This window comes from Bombus pascuorum, chromosome 7, assembly GCF_905332965.1.
Source record: "Bombus pascuorum chromosome 7, iyBomPasc1.1, whole genome shotgun sequence".
Classification (NCBI taxonomy): Eukaryota; Metazoa; Arthropoda; class Insecta; order Hymenoptera; family Apidae; genus Bombus; species Bombus pascuorum.
The window spans coordinates 11,420,343-11,445,758 of NC_083494.1; the positions used below are offsets into that span (position 1 = coordinate 11,420,343).

General features: G+C 41.9%; 1 protein-coding gene across 3 annotated transcripts in view; it reads left to right on the top strand.

Annotated features, from left to right (window-relative positions):
* LOC132908758 (pumilio homolog 2-like) overlaps positions 1–21,585 on the top strand; it is a 63,299-nt gene extending 41,714 nt beyond the window's left edge. For 2 of the 3 annotated variants that reach the window (XM_060963069.1, XM_060963070.1), the window contains 9 exons: positions 12,521–12,904; positions 13,235–13,475; positions 13,944–14,108; positions 14,394–14,513; positions 14,594–14,888; positions 14,980–15,220; positions 15,392–15,782; positions 15,863–16,031; positions 16,172–21,585. In XM_060963069.1, coding sequence (XP_060819052.1) covers positions 12,521–12,904; positions 13,235–13,475; positions 13,944–14,108; positions 14,394–14,513; positions 14,594–14,888; positions 14,980–15,220; positions 15,392–15,782; positions 15,863–16,031; positions 16,172–16,487 — 2,322 coding nt within the window. In that variant the 3' untranslated portion in view covers positions 16,488–21,585. The remainder of the gene's footprint in view (positions 1–12,520; positions 12,905–13,234; positions 13,476–13,943; positions 14,109–14,393; positions 14,514–14,593; positions 14,889–14,979; positions 15,221–15,391; positions 15,783–15,862; positions 16,032–16,171) is intronic. The other variant, XM_060963071.1, reaches the window with a different exon arrangement.
* Positions 21,586–25,416: the final 3,831 nt, after the last annotated feature.

Consider the following 25,416-nt stretch of genomic DNA (forward strand, 5'->3'; position numbering starts at 1 on the left):
ATCAAGGTTCTGCTCGTCCACCCGATGCAGCGCGACAGTCGCCAGTGATTTCGATGCGACGCGAATTGCAGGCTGTACGTGAAATTCGATCGTTTTTTCTCCTGATCTGGCAGCGTGACACGACGCCACGCGTTGTTGAGCGAGCTCGTCTCTTCTTCGACGAGTTCGCACGATGATAGGTATTACGATGATGCCGATGAAGCCGGTTTCGTTTATTATACCAGGCTCCAACGAGGAATTTATTATTCGCGATTGTACGAGCTCGCGTCCCACCCGCCGTCCTCCTTTCTGTTTCGTTCACGGATCACGTATTTTCACGTGTTTTATTTAGTTCGCCATTGTTGCGGGTACGCGCGCGCGACGCTTTTCACAGTCCATCATCAACCGCCATCACAGTCAGCGGCGACTTCGATCTTTTATTCCACTTCGTTTTCAAACCACCGCAGATTTCTTTCCTACCGAGCTATTAACGGCCGACAGAAGAATTCCATTTGAAACTTGTTCGATGGAAGTTTAACCGAGGTGTCCGAAAGCGGTAGCGAGGGAAGAAAAGGGAGGAGGAGAAAGCCAATCGGAGAAAGGAAGATAGAGAGACACAGTTTGCCTTGAGAGCGAGGTAATAAGCCGGAAGGTTCTTTCGTAAAAGGAAACAAAATTAAATTCTATCTTGTGGATGGTATATTGACTCGAACACGCTAGGAATATTGATGAGATTTTTAGGAGAACCACCTCGCCTTCAATTACGTAATCTGTCGAGTACCGGATTGGTAAATAAACCTACGAATTGCAGCCTACGTGCTTTCACGAGAGCTACGATCGTCGGTCGGTCGGTCGACCGATTAAGTTTCGCCGTTTATTTTTATTTCCACGATCCCCCGCCGTTATGAAAATAATTTTCGCGGCTTTGGTCGCGTAGATACGACCAAGACGAGGAGAACAAGATCTCTCGAAGGAGGCGAAAAGAGTCAACTTAACGGTCAAGCAACGTTTACGACCGCGGAAGTACCGTTGTTTCGTAGCGGAGCTATTCGTTGGAACGATATCCCTGCAATTTTCTAGCCGCTTCCTTTGCCCCTTCGTTTCTATTTACACTGATTACAGCCTCTTTTCCACGAACTACGTTATCAGCCCCGATTTTTTATACTTTGCGCCTACCTATACTCGAATTATCAGCTCCTACCTACGACCTTAACGCTACAAGAGCGAAATGAGCGAAAAGAACTCGTCTAAAATGTATCATAGAAGTAGATGTGATTCTCCTCTTGGTCGGTCTTGTCCTCGAAAACGGTTCGGATACTAGCGACATAGAACACGAAAGAATGGCTTTGACCTCGATGGTGCGCGCGGGGCGTAATGAAATCTAACAGCCTCTCTTCAAGCAAAGTTCGTCACGACTCTCAAAGGAAGTTGCAAACTAGCGGCAATTCCCAGTGAGATGACAGATACGAGCTTCTCTCGCATCGGCGACAGGTCTAAGGTGAGCGCGTAAACTCGTCTAAACGTATGTAAACGTCACGTAAAGCCATGTTTCCATCGATCGATGGACCTCTCCTTGTCTGACAACGCGATACACACACGAGTCGCGTCAGCCTTTGGAAATACGTCGGAGGATGGTACCGAGCAGTTCCTCTCTTCGATACGGATACCACCAGCCGTTTATCTTTCTTTCTCTCGCAGAATGCGATACTGCTGGGCAAACCTAAGGCACATAGTTGGAAGAGACGTGTATGTTTGAAAAACAATGGCTCGTGTACAGCCAGACGATCCTAAGACACTGTGTTAGGCCCGCTTTCTACATGTACACGCGATGCACATCGCGTTCGCGCTTTCATACCGCTTTGGTATACGTGTACATCTTTGTGTAGGCGCTCGAGTTTGTGTACGTCTCTCTGTATATACGAAGAAGTGCAATCAGGGCTTACAAAGGTTGTAGCATTTCATAAAGGTCACATCTACAACCCCTCTCTCCCTGGGGGGTATTAAAATCAACCCCATGCTTGCAGCATACGCCTCGACGAGGACCCGTTTCCCTTCCTCTATCTTTCTTCCTCTCATCCTCTTGATATTCGCGCCGATATCTTTGCATATTAACGGTTCTTCCGTGTATTTATCGTCGTTTATTTATTTTTTTCTCGACAGTGCGCGCACTCGACAGTTTCCCGTACGCCTACTCTCGTTCCCTCCACTTCTCTTCCTCGTTCCCTCTTTTTCTATGTCCTCGATGTACTCTTACGATTACAAATTCATCGATTCCCGTTCAGCCGTGTTAACGAGCACCCCCTGGTTTGTCGTGTTCGATTGATGTCTCCCAACTGCAGTCTCGTCGATGAGATCGCGAGATCCCATCGATGACAAATGTTGGGAACATAACAGCAGGAAAAATCGAACGCAGTCGGAAAAAACACGACGATTAGAAGATTCATAGATAGAACTGTACACGCGTTGATAACATTTCCGATCTGGTGACTACGTAAGAAAATTCATCGCTCCTCGAAATCGAGCATCGACAAATATTGATACGTCGATGTTGCGTATCAGTTTCTATTTGAATTCTTCGAAGCAAAACACATATCGTCTGTAGAATTTTTCAATCCATTCGCCGTTCGTTCGCCGTTCACTTATTTGCTTCGTTTATCCGATCATCGATGGCCATTATTTGATAAATCCGATATCGCGAGGCGTGAACCGACTTTGTGACCTTCCCTGCTGGAAAAGTCGAGCAACGTAAGTTGCGCGTATATGTACACGTGGGCGTGAGTGAGGCTCTTATACGCGTACAATCGTATACACACGACAATGTGTTCACCGCGTAACACGCGCGTGAGCAAAGCAGAAGGTCGAACAAAAGTGGACGGGCACAATTGCGGCACGACAAAGAGGCGAAGCGAAGCGAAGACAAATATTCTGTCTGGTGCACGATAACGGTCTAATAAAATCGGCGGCGCCACTGAGAGAAGACCTTCCTCGCTCGTCTTACGTTGCTGTACAACGCCTACGCCGATTTCTCTCCCCTTAATAAAACTAATTGGCTCACCTCGCTCTTTTCTCCGCCCAGTTTCCTTTGCCAAACGTCTCAATGAACTGAAACGTCCCGCAGTACACGGAACAAATTTGCCTCAAAACGAATTTGCGGAGGAAATCGCCGAGAGGAGCGGCGGATGAGTTCTTCTTCGCTAATCAGCCGAATTGGCCGATGAACGAAGACGCGTTGGACGATCGACTTAGCCTAGACGCTAGGAAGGTTTAGCTAACTAACCGTGAAATATTTTCGACACTTGTACGTTTTCGATGGCGCGTCGATACTTCAATCCGTTTCGATTTTCTAAATCCACTTTCCGCCTCTAACCAATGCTCGCTTCGCGTCAGAGGGCACTCCAGCTGGTGAAGTGGACGATCGGGATCAGAAATCCTAAACCACTGGTGACAATGGCTTTTGTACCAATAGCATCGAGTGTACTCCAACTCTTTTTTTACATTTCCAACTTTACGGATTCTACTAGCTTGATTAAAGTAGATGCTACATCGACGACATTACCAGGAAATTATATTAGATATTCTCGTTTTAGATTTGCCGTGTATTTACATTTAAAGTTTTACTCAGTTATTTATTCAAATGAGTAAGAAATATTTAGAAGTAGTACAGCGCGTGTTCGTGTAACGGTGTTCAAATTGCACAGCAAATAATTCGGTATATCACGTAGTAGAAATTAGTCTCGTCTTGATGACCAGGTATTCGGCACGGTTTCCATCAACGACACGCTTTCTTGTACGCTTCCACGGTGGACTTCCTTTAATTCCTCCCGGAGTTTCCCATTCTTCGTTCTAGCGACAAAATCCAACTCAGTCTCGGACTTTCGAATTTCTTCGCCGATCGATTTTTCTCTTCGAGAACAATTACACGGCATCGGTTTCGCCGGATACTTCCCGCCGACACGCTTTCACGAGCGATCTTTCATGGATGCGGTTTTGTCGAAACGTAGATCCAACGAAATTCTAATTTTCAATGACATTTAGACGAAATTCGTGGGATGTCTTCGAAACACGCTTTCGATTTCCTCCTTCGTCGTCGTGATTTTACTTTCATGGTAAAAACGTAGAGGAAAGTCAAGCCACGCTTTCGCGAGTATTATATTATGATACCACGTATATAAAGATTCAGTCCATTTCGAAGTAGTATTATCAGGCACGAACCAATTTGTCATCCTTAATTTCGGCTACTATTCTTCTCGTGACACGTGAATCTCAGGCTCGTGTATGGTGGAAGACGAAGGACGAAGGGTTCGTTCGTGATAGGGAGAAAAAAATGATGTTTCTTGTAGGCCTCTTTTTACGTATACGATAGAGTCGCGTGTCGGAGGTCGATCCAGGTCTCCACGTGACGCATAACGGGTGTCGCGTGAAAAAAAAAAATGCCAAGAGGAAGGTGGGGCTGGTTAACGGCCCATTAGACTGCGGCAGGATAACCGGGCCGCACCCTTAAAGGCCATCCAATAATAAAATCCGCGTCATTTGGCTAAAAGCTACCGCGAAGGGGTATCTGGTATCAAGGTGTGGTTCCAACCCTTATCACGCGAGTTCTCCTCCATCGAGTTTACCTTTGTGTCTTCTCTTTCTCTCCCTCTCTCTCTATCTATCTATTTCTCCCTCGTTTCCTTCCTGTATCCGCCTCCGCTCAGTGTCTTTTTTCTTTGTTTTTAACTTTTTCACTCGTCTCTCCCTATGGGATTGGCCGTCACCGAGAACAGGACGCGTGTCCCAACGAGAGACTTTATTTTAATTGAATTTTGCAACTAGGCTAGCGCCTATAACGGGAAACGCGCTGCGTGCGAGACCAGACCACGAATAGACGCTCACAATAGGCATTGTCTTCAAGTCCTGATGTGGATGTCTACGGACTACCTCGATAATTGTGAATCCGTTCCACATTCATTTTTCGAACCGTGGATAGTCCCACGAAACCACGGGACTGATGTATGTTTCATGAATGAACCGCCTTAAACCGAGACTCGCCACCGGTTACAACTAACGGTATAACAGAGAGATTGTCCGCGACGTGTCTGCTTGAAAAGTTAAGTTGGTTTTGTCCCATCCTGACTACAGGTTTCGTCACGAGCGTCGTTCAACCTGTTCGACGTCGCATATTTTCGAGACGAGCGACGCGATACCGGACGAATTTACAGGTGGCATCCGCGAAATATTTTTTCTTCCAGTTTTCCTCGTGACATAAAGACATGTGTCGTGACTGGAGCAAAGAAGCTCTCCTTGGATGACGTTGACGAGATATGCGACGCGAAAACAACGAATCATTCGGTGGCTGGTTGGAGAACGGTACAAAGTCAGGAGGGTATCGTGCGTCGAGCAAGCTTGGGTCAATTCGATCGATTCCCGGTGTCTGGGGAACCGGTTTCTGCCGATGGAACATTAACACCAGCGGTTCTCCGCAACCGGCACACACACACACACATACACACGCATACACGTGTATACATATACACAGAGAGCGTTGCTGGTCCGATCGCGTGATTTATACCGGGAACTGCGGAAAGAACGGACCCTGCACACGCTTAGAAAGTTGCCATCGCTCTGAGCGACGCGTTATCTGGAGCGAGCGGTAGCCATCGTGAAACAACGTTTTACACTGTGCTTTTCTTTCACGTTTTCCTAACACTGGTTGAACAAGCTCAACGATAGATAAGGATATTTAAAACTTTCCCCATATCCTGTCTGGCCTACTTAAACCTGCAAAACGATTCTTCTACGCGTTATCAACGAAATTTGTCGTTTCAGGCGTTTCTAGAATGCTCGTCGATCGCACTTCCTTTGAATCGAGCTGTATCGCAGCCAAACACGCGAACGTTTCTACCCGATTAATTAGTCATTCCACTGCTTTAATCGTAACACGTCTGCACGCGATTTCACGTCGCGGAACGAACGCAGCCGCGTTACGGTCAATGGAAACCGGACTGGAATACTGGCCAAGTTCATGACTCGGTCAAATCTGCCTGCGAAATACCAGCTTCACCAAACTATGCTCCGCAATTTCGGCCTTGTACACATCGAAATACCGTGCCGCTGAACGCAACGGTAATTTCATGAAACGATCGACGTCTCTGGAAATCGTCGTTGCAATCGGACACTTCGACCCTTGACCTCTTTTCGTTGAAATGAATCCATCGGGGATTGCGATCTTCGCCATCGTGGACGTCGTCGTCGTCGTCGTCGTCGTCGTCGTCGTTCTCGTTGTAGTTCTCGTCGTCGTTGTCACGAATCCTGCTCGTCTCTACCGGCTAGCGTATAGGCGGGGTCCGAGACGGTCGCCTCCGGGAACGAATAATTTCTTCGGCTCTCTGCATTCACAGGGTCCTCGTTGTTTTTGTATCGTCTTAATTGTTGCGTCCCCGATTGTTCCTGATGGCTATCGAACCAGTTCTTGAATCGCGTCCATGTAGAAGTAGACCGGAATTCTGTTGTTCGAACGCCGGAATATTTTTCTGTTTAAAAGAGTTATCATTATCTATCTAACCGTGATCATGACTCGTGCTTGGGAGAAACGATCGATCCGAGAGGAAATTCGTGATAAAAGAACGTTCGGTTTAATTAACATCGATGTCGGGGAACGAGCGGAGAAACGCGAGGTTTGCCAGGCTTTTTGGTAATTAATAGCGCGTGATACAATTGTAACGATAATCGGAGAACGGGTTACGACGTCGATGGGGGATTTAGATTGGAAAATTACCTACGCGCGAACGTTTTCGATATAGAGCCGAGTGGGAACATGTCGTTGTGCAGCCACATCGAAGACACCCTGTATATTCCGTACACGCAGTCAGGTGAGTTAACGGTGCTCCGAAGCGGTTAAGTAACGGGCTTCTCCGCTATTTGTCGTTGTACTTTTATTTCACGCAAACAGCCCGTGTTTCACAAATATCCTGCTTCTGCTTTGCCCCGCCAGTTTTCGATTCATCGATACGCGTCCTGCTTTTCATGCCACATTTCCCATCTGTCGTTCTGCCAATCCGAACGACTCTTTTATCGCCGGTGAAATGAATCGTCGATTCGCGATCATCAATCCACGATCATCGAGATCATTCCCTTGGCCAAAAGTTCTAATTTTAAAAGTCAAGTTTCTCTCGTTACGCATCGCTATTGTTCCCCGCGGAAAGCGAATGCGCACACTCTGGTTGCTTATATCATAGATAGTTTTCGCGGGGCTCGTAAAACGTTCGTTCAAGGTTGATATTCAGATTGGCGGCAATCAAAGCAAGCTAATGGCGTTGCCTCGGCCGCGAAATGTTAATAAATTTCCCTGGCGAAATTCGTCTTTAGCAAAGCGGTTTACGTGCACGCGGCACGCCGCGCTGCTATCCAAGCGGAATAGCGACTTTGCTCGGTTAGAATCAATAATACGCGCTCGCCTAGGAGATATGGTAATGTGCAGGCCGAAATCTAGATTCAGTTCAATTCAGCCTGGTGGAAAGTTTTACCGGCTAATTCCATCGTTCATTACCACTCGCAGATGCACGAACATTACGGTCTCTGACGTTCGCGCGCGCTTGTAATCGAAAAGTTTCAATAGCTGCGCCATCCTCTTCGGTGGTCCGTCTTACACAGGTGAAAGATTAGTTAGGGAATTAAAGAAACATAGAAAAAATACGAAACTTTCTATTTTTTGTCGCCGAAGTCGTCGGTAGTGCGAAATTGAGAGAAGAGAAGGGAACGCGTGATACAACATCGACGATCAGGCATCAGAATACGTAATTATCGAGGTACGCGTGACATTACAAGGCCAATGGAGCGTACCTTGTCTACCAATACTTACTTGCAACCCATTTTCGAGTTAGCTGCCTGACGTCAACATCGATCGTGCACTGAAAAGCACATTTCGGCCAAACAGATGCGGTCTTTCAAGATTTGGGTCTCGATTGTGCAAACCTTCTCCGATGAAATTTATAAATTTAGATAATATTTTTCATACTCCTCCGCGGTATTTTTTCAAGATAACGAGTAATCGCCATTCCGATTGTAATAAAAATCATCTTTAAATCAACGTATACGCCGTATCAAGTAATTGGTTGCTATGTATATTGAACTTTTGATAAAGATAAGAATCTATCGACACGTTTGGAGGACCGATCGACATGATCGTGGTGGTGTGTTCTCGAATCGTGCACATCAGGTTAGGAATAATCGTATCAAAACGCGTTGCGGTCGATCGGCAAACCGTAACGCGTTGAGAATTGAATGTTTGTAACGTTAGTGTCAGCGAAACTAAAATGCGTTATCGAAACACCACCGGTACGATATCCACACCGTTATCAAAGTTTCTCGCGATTGTGACAATGCATGAACGATAAAACGCTGCTGGCGGATGCATGCTCCGATTCGAGACCTTTTCATGCCCGTATTACATCGATCTTTCTCCATAGAGTTTACGCGTGTAACACACGAAGGGAACACAACACGCTACGTATTAACGACAAAAGTTATCGGTGTTGCGCGTCCAAACGATTTCTCTTCCTCTCTTCGAGAGTGTCGTTGCTGGCACGTCCTGCCACGTCGAAAGTGCGATGTCGCTGATTGTTGGACTATGAAAGCGACAGAGACGGATAAAAAGAAAGACAATGAGAAACGTCGTCTCCTCCCTTCTACCTTATCCGCAACGACGTCGCAACACCATTGGGCCATCGGCTGCCGTAAACTTGGTGCTAGTTTTGCTTGGCTGATTTTCGACGTTCGGCGTTCGGCCGAGCGAAAATCGTCGAGTCGAAAATTTCGACAGCGCGGCATGACGGTCAAAACGATCGATCGTTTCGAACGTAGTTCACTCGCGCCGCAAGAAAGGCAGTTCGTGTGGTAAATGTTAAAGTTACCATTCGAAGCACGCCGTTTTGAAAGTCAAACGAGCACGCTCGAAAGTTCGTTGAACTCCGTTCGTTGAAACCCGTTTTCACGACCGCGTTGCGAGGGATTTAGTAACGAATATCTCTCGCTTAATGCTTCTTATATCACTGATTACGCCGGCTGTGGACCGCTTCTAGCGTTGGTAATCGAAGTTCGGGCTTTTCGCCAATTCTATCGTTCCTCGCTGGACGTGTAATTCTCTGGCACTGGAGACAGAGTTCCTCTTGTCAAAGCTCGTCTTTTTAACGCTTACCGATCCAATGAAATTTAATAAGAAACGAATCGTCTCGTTTGGAAGGCGATCGAGCTCTATGAAGGCGTGTTAAAATACCTGTTCCACAAAGAGAATTGATCGCATTCTCGCGAACCTCACCAGGCTTAATTTATGCCATTTAACTTCCTCAATCGAATAGTAGTACGAGCTCGAACGAGCGTGCGCCAGCTATATTCGATTAGCAAGCACGAGTAGAATGATCGTTGCGTACAAACTGTGCGGTCGTGTACGCATCGTGATCGCGGTCGTATGAGCGGAAAACTCGAATGCCACCAACCATTAAGGACGGATAATGCCCGAAGGATTTTCGAAAAATCTGGCAACGATTGTCACGGTCGACTCGTGCCAGATTCTCTCTTCAACGCGTGGATACTCGAGCGTGTAGAGAGCAGGAATCAATAGGCCTGGTATTGTAGCGCGGATTTGTAAGCCGCCGGCGGAAACCTTACGTATTCAACAGTGAGTCACACTTCCAGGAACGTATAGCAGCCCTCTTCTCTCACCTACGACAATGTTCTCGGGCATTGTTTTCCACCCTTGCCAAAATCAAACGGTTCCCCCGGTTCTGTGTCGAGCTTCAACCCCATTTTTTTTTTCACCCCTTTTCAAACGCAATCACCGTGATTTCCATTTAGGCGTTCGTTTTCACCTCATCCCGTTCGAGGGCACTAATGACTTCTGCGGTAATGGCTCCTGCTGCAACTTCCATTGAAAACTGTGCCGTGAATTGAGTAGCCCCTCGACCGTTCTTTTTTACGCTTTCCTATGGTAAGCCATCGACGTGTCAACCGTCAGCCGGTGACACCACAACTCGAATCCTGTCCGCTTCCTCTTCGTATCTGCTTTGTCAGTATCGGTATAAGATGTTGCAGTATTTTAGACTTTTTTAACATACCTGCTAGAGGATTGAAAATTACAGCGTGTTAAGTAATTGAAACTTAATCGCTGAATCGAGATTGAAAGATAGAGCAGGGTAGTAGGGTGTGGAGTGCCGTTGTATATCGTTGGTGCCACACGGGTCAGGCCACCGATAAGATAGTATACAGCGTTATTAAACATTTCGTAGACGCAATAAATATTAACAGCCTGATCTGGCGCCTATCGTTTAGCCGGTTTAGCGAATTACACTGTGCTGCTCTTCCTCGAATAGATTCGTAACAAGAGATGTATCTGGAGATAAAATAAACAAGTCAATCGGTTTTATGGCCCTTAGTTACTTCGAATGGCTACACTGTACCATATCGAGAAGTGGGTTAACGTTGATTGCAACTAGGCCCTGCGAATTTTCAAATCCTACATGTCAAAAAGATTGTCTGCATTGCGTATCATCGATGTAAGCGAAACCCCTTCTAGCCTCATAGATTTGCAAAAAGATGTTAAATTAAAATAATTTGTAGCGGTATATGAGCGTAGAAAGGTCAACGGAAATTTCGAATCTGGAGAGACTCATATTATTGTACCAACGTTGTTTTGGTTTACAAGGACTAGAGGCAAACGAACTCGGGATAGACTGTTATTGCCGTTATTTGTAATCTTTGGCTAGAGTTACATAAGGAGTGTAACTTTGAACTTTTTGTAATAAGTCTGTCGATATAAATGTGTTTAACAGGCTTCCTAGGACAGTTGAATTGTTATCCTTTGTGTGATCGGCATAGTAGCATTAAGCGAACGGGGATTACGACCGGTATTCATTATCTCTGTACTTGTACTTACAACTGAATTTTATTATAACATTATTAAATACAGCTACATGTTTAATAGCACCTCAGATCTTTAAAATCGCTTTACTTAGATAAAATTGTTTCGATATCTCGAACTTCGTTGAATCGTTGTACAGGCAGACTTTCCGAATTTGTTAAACCTTGAGCGACAAGAAAAGCAACCTGTACACCAGATTGGGAAAGAAGAGGGGTCCGCAAGGTTCGCGCATGGAACAATCACCGAACGTAACCGTGGCCTTGGTTGAAGCTCGAGCCGCTTCCGGAAGAGGTTAATACCCGAAACGCATCGCTGACTCGGAGGGCTAGAGCGTGTCGTGAATGGTTCAAGTTTCTACGCTCTCGCGGAGCAACAACCTACTCGGAACAATGCCTATTTATTTAGACACAGATCGTTGTGTTCGTTAAGGGACCTGGGGGGATTATTTTTATGGTCAAAGTTAATGACGGCACGGGAAAAATGTCGTAGGTGGTCCTCTTCCATAACGAGTAAAGCGTAATTGCTGGGGAAGAAGCCGATGCATTCTTCCCGGCTAAATGAAACGTTGACGCCAGAGACTATTCGTTCGTAATAGCGTCTGTAATTTGTATTACAATCCTAGCAATTAACGTTGACGTAACGGCCGATGCTATTCGATCGAACCTCGCGTCACTGTTTCGTTCTTAGTCTATTTCTATCAATATATTGGAACTTTTCTACGTGAAATTGGTTTACCAAAATTGACCAATTCTAGTCTCTAGTCGTTGAGACAACGTGATACGAAGATTCGAGAGATCGATAGAAAGATATGGATTGAATCAAACGCGATTCTTTGGTACGAGCGTTCTGTCTACAGTCAAACTGTACCACGTTTGTCGGTCAATTAGGGAGTCCAGAACGAGTACCGGTAACATAGAGGCGAGCGCATGTCGATGAACGTCCGCGGGGGGTCGTCGACCCCAACCAACCAGGCCTTAGCTGTCCACAGCGTTAACATCGCTTTTACATCGACATTCGAGAATGTGGACTATTCTAACTCCTGCCTTCTCGTCTATCATTTTTCGACCTTGTTCCGGAACTTTATACCTGGCCCGGCTCGATTCTCACCCGATAATAGTGCGTCGCCATCCAGCTTCGAGGAACCGATTGCATTACCATTGGAATTTGCACTAACAATTCAATCAGCCATTACACCCACTCTTGAATACTATCATCCCTGGAGTTTTTACGGGAGTCCTCTGGTAAATGCTCGCTGCATATTGTCGAATAAATTAAGACGATGAGGAGAAGCTGACGTCATTTGTAATGCTTCGTGGACCTGCCACGTATTACCGAAAATTCGCGATCGCCTGTCGTTACCAATTGCTCCCGCTATTTGACGTTTTTGCGACTAAATTTCCGTACATGATAGTAGCTGGCTGTTTTCCTATTTCATTAATAATTGAGCATATTAAGTCGTACGGTATCTCGTAAAAGGTAATAACACGAAGGGACGTGAAATTACAGCGGATTATAACGAGTATCTCGCGCCGTGAACCTACGTGTATCTTTAACAGAGTCCGGTAGAATTATTACCGACGATCACACGTAACCGCGGAAGAAACGAGTAAAATTATACTTAACGAATACGATTTCCTTCTGCTGCAGCAACTGTTCCGAAGTCAGCCTCAAGGAGCCACGCCACAGCAGTTGCAGCTCCTGCAGCAACAACAGCAGCAGCAGCAGCAGCAGTACCTAGCCGCCTCGCAAGCTCAACAACAACAACAGCAACAACAACAACAGAACTTTCCCACAGCACCGTATACTGTAATCAGCGGACAAGAACCATATGTCGGAGCATTGATAGCCGGTGCACCACCTCCAGTGGTGCCGCAGTATTATGGAGTAGCGCCATGGGTTTATCCAGCCGGATTGTTACCGCAGGCACCTCCTCAAGCTGCCGCTCCGCCGCCGCCTAGGCGACCATTGACGCCATCCTCGGCTGCTGCAGCAGCTGCTGTTCAAGACACTGCAAATAATTTGGCTCAAACTGTAAGCAAGTTAATTAGCCTGCTTTTCAATGGGACATTCGGATCGGACGCATGTGTTTAGAAATAAATCCTATTGTCGCGACGCAATTTCAGCTATTGCCGATCTGTGTCTCGCTGCGTGCAAAGTCTCTCCCGTCGCTCGCCTGTTGAACGTTTCTCGATTAAATTTGGCCGTGGGGATTAAATATAAACTTCGGGCAACAATTTGCCAGCTCATTAACGTTCCTACGTTTCTGTGTCAAACAGAGCAGCTACTTGCTTTTAGTACGCGGTGTTTTCAAATTTATATTACGTTTGATATACAACTGATTTTATATCGATGTATTGACAGGTTCAAGGCCAATATCAGGTGATACCAGCGTATTACGATCAAAATGGGTCTATCGTGATGGGCGGAGTGCGTGGGTTAAGTTCCGCGGCAACCCCTATGAGATTAGTCAGTCCGGCGCCAGTTTTGGTAAACAGAGCTCCGTCACAACCACCACCTGGACCACCGGCTCCACCACCACCAAGTCTATATTCTCAGCCAACTCCTACGTCCCATAGTAACGCAACACCTGGAGAATGTTTGGGTAAGAAGCATTGTAGTCATAGAGATTGTAATTAAATATCCGGACTGCTCATCAGCATTGTAGATATGTGTTACTTTTTTTCCGATATATTGATTCTGTTCTACGTGATATACATATATATATAAATCTATATACATATTATGTATAGCCTATACATATGCATGACTCATGATTAAATATATCGGTGAATTTTTGAGAAACAGTTATGCGTATAAATATACATATGTATTTATATATATATATTAACGTCGAATAACTTCTTTGTTACTTGTACATACGTGTATACACGCCACGTATTAACCTGGTGACTAAAAATGTTTAGTACGAATTCGTTGTCGATACCGGAAGCGTGCGTGTGTATGTGTTGGAACGGTGTACCGCTAGGCTTATAGACGGTATAAGGTCGGTAAGGTACGGCAAATTAATTGATAACTAAGAGCGTGTGTGGGTTGCGGGCTTTTGGTGCAGGTCTGGCGGCGTGCAGTGCAGCAGCAGTGGTTGCACAGGCTCAAGCAGTCGCGGTGCAGCAGGCACAACAGCAAGGATCAGGACTAGCCGCAGGTTTAGCGGCACTAGGATATGGCGGCTCCCCTCTGGGAGCACTAGGCTCGCCCGCTCAGCTTCAGAGTACAGGTACACATTCCTAGCCAACGAACAACACACTCTTTCGAAACGGATGTTTCAGTTTCAGGCGTCGGCGGTGTCCTCGATTTTTCTCTTTTGTACATAACGACCGCATATGTTTGCATGCTTTGCAAGAGCCTTATCGTTTGTCTTTACACACTTGTCATTTTGAACGTATTCTCCTAGTGACGTCTTTGTATACCTTAAAACAATCGTACATCGACAATCGTGAGCTTGTCCCTTAGTGAAATTCGGCTTTTAGAAAATCTCGCATCTCTTCTTATCTGTTCTCAGGTCTAGGTCTTGGCGCTTCTTCGACCGCCCGGAGAGATTCGTTCGATAGAAATACATCTGCTTTCAGCCCTAGCTTGGAGTACAGCCGTGCAAAATGGCCTCAAAGTTACGGAGCCCTAGGTACTGATTCACTGCTCTGTGTGTTGTATAATTCGGAGGGTTAAGTACGTTCGTCTACAGTTGCACGATCTTATTTGCAGGCACGGTAACTGCATCGCCAAGCCCATTAGGATTATCCTTAACACCACCGCCAACTTTGGGAGGATCTTTAGGTGGACTAGTCGGTGGAGCAAGTCGGGTATCCGCTGCCCCCGGCGCTGAAGCCAAGTTCCGTGCTAGCGCAGTTCCAGCTTTAACAGCCAATGGGGTCTTCGGCTCTAGTAGCTCTCTTTTCCCGAACTTGGTGGGCAAACCTGGCCGCAGCGGTACGACCAGCATCGGAGACAAAAATGCCGGTGGACGATCACGTTTGTTAGAAGACTTTAGGAATAACCGGTACGTGCTTCCTCAGTTATCGCTCGAGGACACGAGTGTCTCGTTGTCTCGTAACACAGTTTATGTTACAAGCAATTCTTATATACTTCAGATTCCCGAGTCTTCAGCTACGTGATTTGGCCAATCACATAGTTGAATTCAGTCAAGATCAGCATGGTTCCCGTTTTATTCAGCAGAAATTAGAACGTGCTTCGGCTAGCGAAAAACAACTTGTGTTCCAAGAGATCCTTACTTCTGCTTATTCATTGATGACCGACGTTTTCGGGAATTATGTTATTCAGAAATTCTTCGAGTTTGGTACGCCGGAACAAAAATCCACCCTTGCCCAGAAGGTAATTACGACGTTCATTTTTATTTATGTATGTAGGAAGTAGATTAAATGATGAATACCTTTGCGTGTCAACTGATATTTATTGATCGAAAATAATTGTAGCTGAACGATTAAAGTAGATGCGTAAAGTCTTTTAGATTTTTACTACCGTTAAATCAATCGTTGATGTTAGGTTCGAGGACACGTACTGCCTTTGGCACTGCAAATGTACGGTTGTAGAGTGATTCAGAAAGCTCTCGAATCGATCGGACCAGAACAGCAACAAGAGATTGTCCGTGAACTGGACGGGCACGTTCTGAAATGCGTTAAAGATCAAAATGGAAATCACGTTGTGCAAAAATGCATCGAGTGCGTTGAACCACGAGCACTACAATTCGTAATAGGAGCTTTTGCTGGTCAAGTATATTCCTTGAGTACGCATCCCTACGGTTGCAGAGTAATTCAACGTATTCTCGAACATTGCACTACTGAACAAACTCAGGGCATTCTTCAAGAGTTACACGCTGCAACTGACCAACTTATACAAGATCAATATGGAAATTACGTGATCCAACATGTGCTTGGTAAATGTCGTTCCTTAAAAATATATTTACAACTTTCTTTTCCTACCAGAGTAACTCATTTGTACGTGTTTGTTTTATAGAACATGGCAAGGCCGAAGACAAGGCACAGTTAATCAGCAGTGTTAGGGGTAAAGTACTTACTCTCTCTCAACATAAATTTGCGAGCAACGTCGTTGAAAAGTGCGTGACCCATGCTACAAGACAAGAGCGTGCTGTACTCATTGAAGAAGTATGCGGATTTAACGACAAGTAAGTTTCGCAACATATAGAACTTCGATATTTATCAATGAGAATTATTTCCACCAATATTTCTTTTGTTGCAACTTCATTGCTAAAATTCGTTTGTACTTGCCATTAACTGCCTACTTTTTATACTTGTTACGAAATAGCGCATTGAACGTTATGATGAAGGATCAGTATGCCAACTACGTGGTTCAGAAAATGATCGATGTAGCAGAACCAGCACAACGTAAAGTATTGATGCACAAGATCCGCCCACATTTAGGTAGCTTGCGCAAGTACACCTATGGCAAGCACATCATTGTCAAGCTGGAGAAATTCTTCATGAAAACTGCATCCGCGATGGGGGTAGCAACACCTACAGGTGCTACGAGTGGTGGAGGTGATCTTGGTCCTATTGGACCGCCTGCTTCTGCTGCTGGTGCAGTATCTACACCAGCTCAGCAGCCAACGCAGGTTTTATAAGCGTACGGTTTCGGAAAGTAACAACTTGAGGATCTTCGTACGTTCAAAAAAACACGTACTAAGATCTACATAATATTTATGCAACGTATCTATCGCCATTAAACATATAATGGACGAGAAAAAAAAAAATGCATTTCAATGTGCCGCTTGTCACGTTGTCCCTTCTTGAAACTATAAAGCTGAAAGAAGAGAACACACGCGTATCCATTTAAGACAAAAAAAAAAAAAAAAAAAGAAGAGAACTACCGAGATAATTTTTCTTATTTTTGCAAAACCATAAAGAACGAGAGACGCTAACAATTTGTACAGATTAACAAGAATGGACAACGCGAAATTACGGTACGAGAAGAACGAATTTTTAGGTCAAATGTGTGTCAGGAAAAATCAACTTCTAAAATAACGTTAGTACAGTGCATTTTTTCTATTAGTAATCAAACGTGCTGTCGAGTAATATATCAATAGCGATTTACATTGAAATGTCGCGAAAGTTGCATTAATAACGTTCGAGAGCCGAGTTTCTTCACACGTGCTGGATAAGCTTCGAGCAACTATATAAAAGGAACTAGTGCTGAGATCGCTGATTGTATTTTAAACGCCACTCATTTTCAATGAGTTTTAGAACAGTTTTAACGGCATGATAGTTTCAACAATTTATAACATACTTTCCCCTCATTTTGAGTAAAATCGTTAGTGAAACCTCTTTAAACTCAGCACCCTTTTGAAAGAGCATAGGCTCTGTCCTCTGGCAAACATTTAAACACCTATGAGAAAAGCATAAAACAATGAATGAGCAAGAGGAGAAGTTAAGTGAGTCATACGGCTCGTCGCGATTAAAACTCGGTAATAAAAACAAAAATTTTGAAGAAGAGAAAATTGTGTTTAGACAGCTAGGATAGATCTTAGAGCTGCATGCATTTATATCGAGTTGTAATGAGGGTGCGATGGCCGTTAACACCATGCACGAAAATGTCTTGATCGCAAGTGTACCGTACTATCTTCGCGCGCTGAAAATAGTGTTTGTGCGGTATACGTCCGATCATTGAATCAATATCGATTCAGATTCGATAGAGGTTAGGAGCTACAGATATGTTGATTAAATCTAGCATAGCATTTGACATGGGAATGAAGCTGAGTACCCCTGACCTGACCGCTAATCTGCCCCCTTGACTGCTTCAAATTGTTCGCAAAAGAAAGAAAAAAAAGAAAGAAAAGAGGAGAAAAGAGAAATCGATTTTATTACTCGTTCTACGTTTATAAGAATTTGGAAGATGAATCAGTATATTATGTATATGTGTGTATTTCTCTCGAAGACAGAATTTAACAAGAGATGAAAAGAATGAAACTAAAAGACAGAAACAAAACAATGAGGAGAGACATCAAGTCGTTAGCACGGTTCTCCTTTGTTCATTTTTACGTTTGTCGCTCTAGAGCGCGAAGCATTTTTTTTTCTACTCTCTTACATCCTTTTTGCATCCCTTTTCTCCCGATCCTTGCCCCTCCGCCCTGTTTCTCCTTTCTCCTATTCCCGAGATCCCCAAATTTTGTAAATTGTGATATAAATAAATAACAAATGTGTATAGGTACGACGTGACAACCTTATCGTGAGGAACCGTAAATTCAATGAATATTTTATTTTTCACGGGAATTCTCTCCTTTTTAACGCACTTTGTGAATATCGTGTATTATAATAATTACTAATTATATTAAATTTAAATATGATTTACGTTCTAATGCTGCTGACCCTCGATCAATATACGTTAATATTTCCCTTTCTCCTACCGTTTTAAAAATGGTTTCAACCACCCCATCGATCTCCCCCTCTATACACGTGCAAGCACATACATTTATACATACTTTTCAATTGTAAAATATGAAGATTTTTGACGAAGGAAACACTCTAGAGAAAAGAAATCACTTATGTTCGAATTCATCCAAAAATCCCACCCCTTCTGATCCATATCCCCGATAACTCCCTTCCATTTTTAAATAATCGCAGCCATCGCGATTATCGCGGTGATTTTTGAACGTAACCGAGATCCATTGTACATTGTATAAATGATAACGCGTTCTTTAAAAGAAGAAAAACGTCAGGAAATTACTATTCCCAATACGTGTGTATCTATATCTTTTCGCGCCATTCTTTCCCTACGCCTTTACAACACGTTCACACATTAGTTCAAACATATTATACACATCAAGCATTTCAATTGTATTATATATACTGATCACACAAGACGGTTGGAAAGAGCACCTCTCAGCTGTTTTCAATAACATCGTACTTGTTCCTTTTAATCGAACTTTCGCATTGTAAAAGGACACGCATAACTATATTTTCTCGTATAATTTTTCCTTTCTGTCATCCTGGAAATCGACTGGTTCGCTTTAACGATTAGCTTCGTACATCGTGCATGCATCATGTATTTTTGCATCACTTTCTATATTCCTAAGATTTTGTTGTGAAGCAGTTCATCGATAAAAATAATCAATTTCATAGCGTTCTTTCCCCAAGGATTTTCTTTTGTACAATTCACCTATATACTACTTTTACTTCATTTCGGTGACTTTTACGCATACTTCGTTGCGTAGGAGGATTTTTATATTTGTTTAAGACGTATTCCTAGAGGAATAAAAATTGAGATCAAAATTGAAAATTTATTATTCCATTTTTTAAGACAAAATTGGAATAACCTGCAGCTTGTTCTTAAGAGGGATTTTAGAAAATTCGAAGAACGGAAAGCATTTCGAAGTAGAACGTTTCATCTAAATCACTTCACGAGTATGTATGTATATAATTATTCTTCATCGAGAGATTCTCGACGGTTGTACAAAAAGAAAATCTCGCTAAGTTTTTAAATTCGACGTTCGTGTGCGCCACACATTTGCCACACCTATTTGTATACATTCGAAAAAAGTAGAAGTTCGTTGCGTGTTGCATTCTCACAGCCGATAGATAGTTGTAATAAGATCGAGTTGTATCTCAACTGTGTACAATGTATAATATTTTGTTAACTTAGATGTTAAACGTGTAGAATTCTAAAAAGAAACAAAAAATAGAGGAACAAGAAAAAAAAGATAGAAGGAACCAGCGCAAACAACTCAAGGTCCGTCAGGGTTTTGTACAAAAAAGATAGGAAAAAGAAAAGGGAAAAGGAAAGAAAAGGAAAGAGCTAAAAAGAAAGAAGAGGAAGAAAATAGCCGCTTTCTTTGTAACATATTGTAAATAACGATTTATTAACGAAATTGACAAATTTTTAGGTAAACCCTTTCTCTCTTTCTCTTTCGTCTTTGCTGGAGGATTGCTGTCAAAAAGTAATAATGGCGCGACAGGTTCAAAAGTAGGGAGGAAATGTTTGGAAATGTTTAGGAGGGGAAGTGCGTAAGACTCAGTACTTATAGGGTTTTAAACGACCGTTCGTTCTTTCTCGTTTGCTTCCCTCCAATCTGCCCACGGATTCTCTGAGTAATTCGATCGATTGGTACTGGTACTCGTGGAGAATGGATGATAACGTACGCGAGCTACCGTTCCCCACACCTGAATTCGATCTTTTCGGAAATCGCTGAGAGGAGGCTGCTCGTTTTAGAGCCGCGAATAGCAAACAAAAGAATATCGAGGACATAGAAAAAAAAAGAGAAATTAAAGATGAAAAACAGTGTCACATGTACGATATAAACGAAACGGAAAAACTCAACATATACAGGACAGAGACATTCCAACCGCCACTTTTCACCCTCAGCCGACAGGATACTTTGCCGTTTTTAAAACGCGGGTTACATAAATATGCAACGTTAATATGTTGTATTAATATTTAATAAGGAATGACGATAGTTCCTTCGTCCGTGTAAATCGCGCGCATCATCTGTAAATTAAACGTCGGAATTCAACATCTCATTTGTAATAGAACCATCGATAATCACCCTGTCGAGTTAGGAAAAAAAAAAAAACGCAAAAAATGAATACCGAAGAGTCACTCAACAAAAGCGAAAATCGAACGCAAAATCTCATGTCTTATCAGCTAAGGTTATTCATTATTATTATACTTTTATTATTATTATAATTATATTATTAATATTCTTATTATGATTCTTATCATTATTATTATGATTCTTCTTCTTATTATTATTATTATTATTATTATTTCTGCTATAATTATCAATATTGTTTGATTACCTTTCCTCTACGGATTATTATTGTTATTACTAATAATTGCTTTATACACACTTTTATATATATATATATATATATATATACATACATACATACATACATGCATACATATATATACATATATATATATATATATGTGCGTATATATATATATGCAAACACGAGTATGACAAACACACGTATATAACGCTTTATAAATATGATACATAAAATAGTACGAACACATTTTTTTATGCTCCGGCTTTTTCATTTTGCCCTTTCGAAGCAAGAATAAAAGAAAAGATACGAATCTTTACTTTAATTAAAAGATAAAAAATGAAAAAAAAAACAGTTTAGTGCAAATGTTTAGCGATAGGTTGACAACCTTATTGCTGTCGTGTTATATATATATATACATCTCTACTTAAGCTTCTGAGGAATGGAAAAGAAATTCATCAATAACTTTTGATTATAAATAGTGTAAATTTTTTATATAGCGCGTGAAGGATGAAATAAGTATTGGTTGCGCGACTTCTACGATGTGCACGTGCACCATGTATAAAACAAAACGTAAAGAGCGGGAAAAAGATGAAAAAATCGGAATTATACGTTTATGGTACACATAACATTACACACGACGGTTTTTCGATTTTTTTTTTTTTGTAACTTTGAACTTTGTATTTTTTCACCGTTCGTTCTTTTCCTGCATTACGGATTGTGCGATCTCAGATCCGTCTGCGAAATTTGTCTAGTTATAGCGAATCGTACATCCTATTCCTTGAGAGCGTGTACTCTTTGTAAAATATGTAAAAGTGCGATACATATTATTCAGTATTTCTGTGTACGCAGTTTGGTATGTCTTTTTGTAAATTTCTGTGCTATTATACGATTCGTCACCGAGTAATGAAAAATTTTGTTAATAAAGGATCCGAATCGCGGGATTTGTAACGCAAACAGTATCGAACTTATTCTTGCCTTTAACGAAGAAAAGAGCAAAGTAAAACCAGGAGAAAGACGACCGATCGATTCGTTCGTCTCTTCCAATTTATAGAAGGCGTGTAAACATCCCAATCTAGCAATTCAATTGGACAAAAACCATTGAAATTCGCCGCAGCACAATTCGTATTCATGAAGTTTCGCGCACGCCGATCACATTATCAAAGGAGCATCTTCGTATCGTAATATCCCTGTATATGTAACGGATCACATGGAACAGTATTTGATAAACGATTTTTACTGTTCCGTCTAAATTTCAGTTAAATGCCCCACTCTAAATTCTTGTAACTGTAATTGTTCACCAAGAGGGGCACGACGAGGATATTTGTCGATTGGACGAAATTTATGCGAAAGATAAATTGACTACTGTTTTGTATATCAACATTTATCTGCAAACAAGTAATACGATACTCGATTCGGCATATACAGAGATATCGTGCAAGTAATATGACAGCGTTCCCACGTTGCGTTACGTATATCCCTTTGCGCTCCCTTTAAGCCTTTAATATTTGTACTTTAGATACAATCATCTCTTTCTCTTTCGCCCCATCTATACCTGGACACACGCCACTCTTTCTTGAAGGTATCTTGTGAACATCATGATAAAGAAACAAAAATATACAGAAAACGCAAAATCAAGAAAGGATTCCCGGTGGGAACGCATATGATCCGAAAGAGGAGGACAATTAAGCAACCCTATAAATAATTGATTATACATATATATACATATAAATATATATATATATCTGTATATGTATACCTAAAACCTTTAAAAAGTATCGATATATGATATATATGTAATAAGTACTATTTAAATATTGTAACAATTGTATATGATTTTAATACTACATGCTAATTGTATTATATATATATGAAAGATCTGCGACCTCCCACTTGTAGAACACACTCGATCGTACACATACACGCAACATACACTCATCTACACACACGTATACGCTACATGTGCATATATCACGCATGCCCTACACACATAGGTAGACATACAAGATCGATATTGTTTGGTGATGTAATGATATGCCACGGTATCTGTTTACAAGTATTCAACGAAAAAAAAGCAGCAGCTTACCTTTCTTCGTTGAATGCAAGCTTGCGAATACATACAATACACGAACACACGCGCGCGCGCACACACACAAACATACACGCGCGAAAGAAGCACACAGATCTAAGACACCGCGTTCTCCTTCATTTTTCATCTTCGCACCCACCGGTTTCAACTGCCATGGCGCTATACAGTTAATCGAATAACAAAGGAAAACGTGAAATAGAAAATTGATTCGCAACATCCTTGGTTCACCGTTCAGCGTTCCTTTGGTTGCCTGTTTAGGTGACGGGACGCGAATACGCGCGCGGTCGCACGCGTGAGCCAAGGAAGGACGAAGAGGACGTAGAGAACATCCACGGGAATGGTGCGCCCTGATATTAAGACTGATGTACAGTAGCGCGCTATTCTCACCGCAGAAATATCGTCATTTTCATTACATTACATAATCTCACAGTATACACGTACACGTCTATTCTCGACACGGTTACACGAAACAATCACGGATTCGCAGGGCTAATTGAACATATATATATAAATATATATATATATCGTATATATTTGTCAGATATATGTCATATATGTATGCGTACACTCGTTTGCCACGTCACTGGCTCTTACACTTGCACGCGGATCGACTCGTGTCATTCGTGATTTTTCTTTTGATATTTAATCGTATGCGCGTGTACATTGTTGCGAATTAAATATCGTTCATTTCGGCGAAATGAAAAGAAAAAGGCGTCATCGGCTAAATCGTAAGCTGTTTGTAATATATACGAAGCATGTATAAGCTGTAATTATAAATTGTTTGATACGTTGCGTTGCTCGATTCGCTTGGAGAGGAGAGGTGTGAAATTTTGTGACAACACGGTGTAACGTTTTTGAAAGCTCTCTTCTTATGTTTCTTAGCTTCTTGCTAACATTATCGTTTCATGATAACAGTCGTTCATACGTTGAACGATATGGAAAAGAAAAAGACAATTGTTGTTCGATAATCGCGCGAGCAATGTACGAGCCGGTGATGCTTCTGGGACACACGGTAGATGCAGAGGGATATAAAGAACAAGAAATGTATTCCATGTTAGCGGATAATTAGATAAGTGGGACGGACAGGCATACGGATTAAAACAAAAATTACATAACTTGTATATTAGTGTATAGAACGTAGAAACGATGAAATAGCCACGAAAAAAATCATTTTCGACGATGTTTTTTACAAGCAGGCAGAACAGTGCGAGTAGATTAAAGAGACAAACAAAAAAAATGATAAAAAATACGTCATTGTACCATTTAAGTAAAAACTAAAAAAGGAAAAAGCTAACGAAAGAGAGCATGTCAAAAAAAAAAAAAGGTTTATAAAAAATGCACTAGCTACGAAAGAGAGCCACTACAAACCGCCACCTCGAAAGAAAAACGTTTAAAAAGAAAAAGAAGAAAGAAATAATAAGAAATAAGTAATATACACTCACTCCTCGATAAAAAAAGAAAGAGCGTAGATTTTTTTAAATAGTCACTTGTCGATGGTAGAATCGACGTACCGGAATTTTTCGAGCATAAAAAGTACGCGAGAAGCGACGCACGCGAGATCACTTTTTACGAGCACATGAAAGCCAGAAGACGAACGGTTTCATGCAATAAGTTTTTTTCTTCCCATGATTACTTGTTCCTTTCTTGTTTAACGACATACCGTGTTCGTTTGTTCATCAATTATCGCATTCTTGTTTTTCTGTTGATCGATTCTTTAATTGGGATATACGAATTCTTTTTGGCTCGTGGTGGTAGCGGTTCCTTAACATTGCCCAGGTCCAAAGAGTTCTGTTTTGCGGCTTTACGTTAGACGTTCTGTCAAACCAATATGCAAAGCGTTTTCGCCGATATATATGTATTGTAAAACTATTTCCAAGAACGATACACATCGTTACGGTATTATTATATACTAATTAGCGTCTTTGTCGATTGTATTTCATATTTTCTAGAACGTTAAATAAAAAGGATTTTCGAATCTGAATATAATGCGAAAGGAGGATGTCGTGATAACTTATTACAATAAAACGAAAAAAAAAAAAAAGGAAAAAAGGAAAACAAAACGAAATGAAGAAAAATTTCCACATTTTCCTGTTCATTCAATCGATTCGGTGTTCTCGCGCTGTTTTAGATTTTCTCGTCGCTCAAACTTTGCTCTTTGGATTCAGTGCATTTCCGGTTACTTCGAATCAAACGTTATTCCAACTTATTTCGTCGTTAGTGTTCATGCTTTTTGCTTATGCGTTTATTTTTTTCTTTATTCTCTTTTCTTTATTTTGTATATCGTTTTGTATTAAATGCTGTATTTTTTTTGTTTATTAAAAAAAAAAAAATATTAAAAGTAAAAAGTAAGAACAAACCGTGTCAATGCAATTGCATTTTTACAACCGCAAGTGCTCTCCTTTTAAAATTGTCGCACTAAATAAAACTACAAGCGTTTACTTAGTCGAGTTAAATATTCTTTAGTATATTTTTTAAATGGTATTTGTTCGTATTGTAAACCTTATAACTAGTAGATGCATTAATTAATTAGTATGATAATTATATATATGCTTTCTGTTGCTTGAGTTTTGTCTTCTTTTTCATTTTTTTTGTATACAAGAAATACCTACCCTAAATATTATTTATTGTCATCTCCTACACCGATGATTCGAGACAATTTACGTGTAGGGCGATCTACGTTCTCGCTTCTATCGAACACT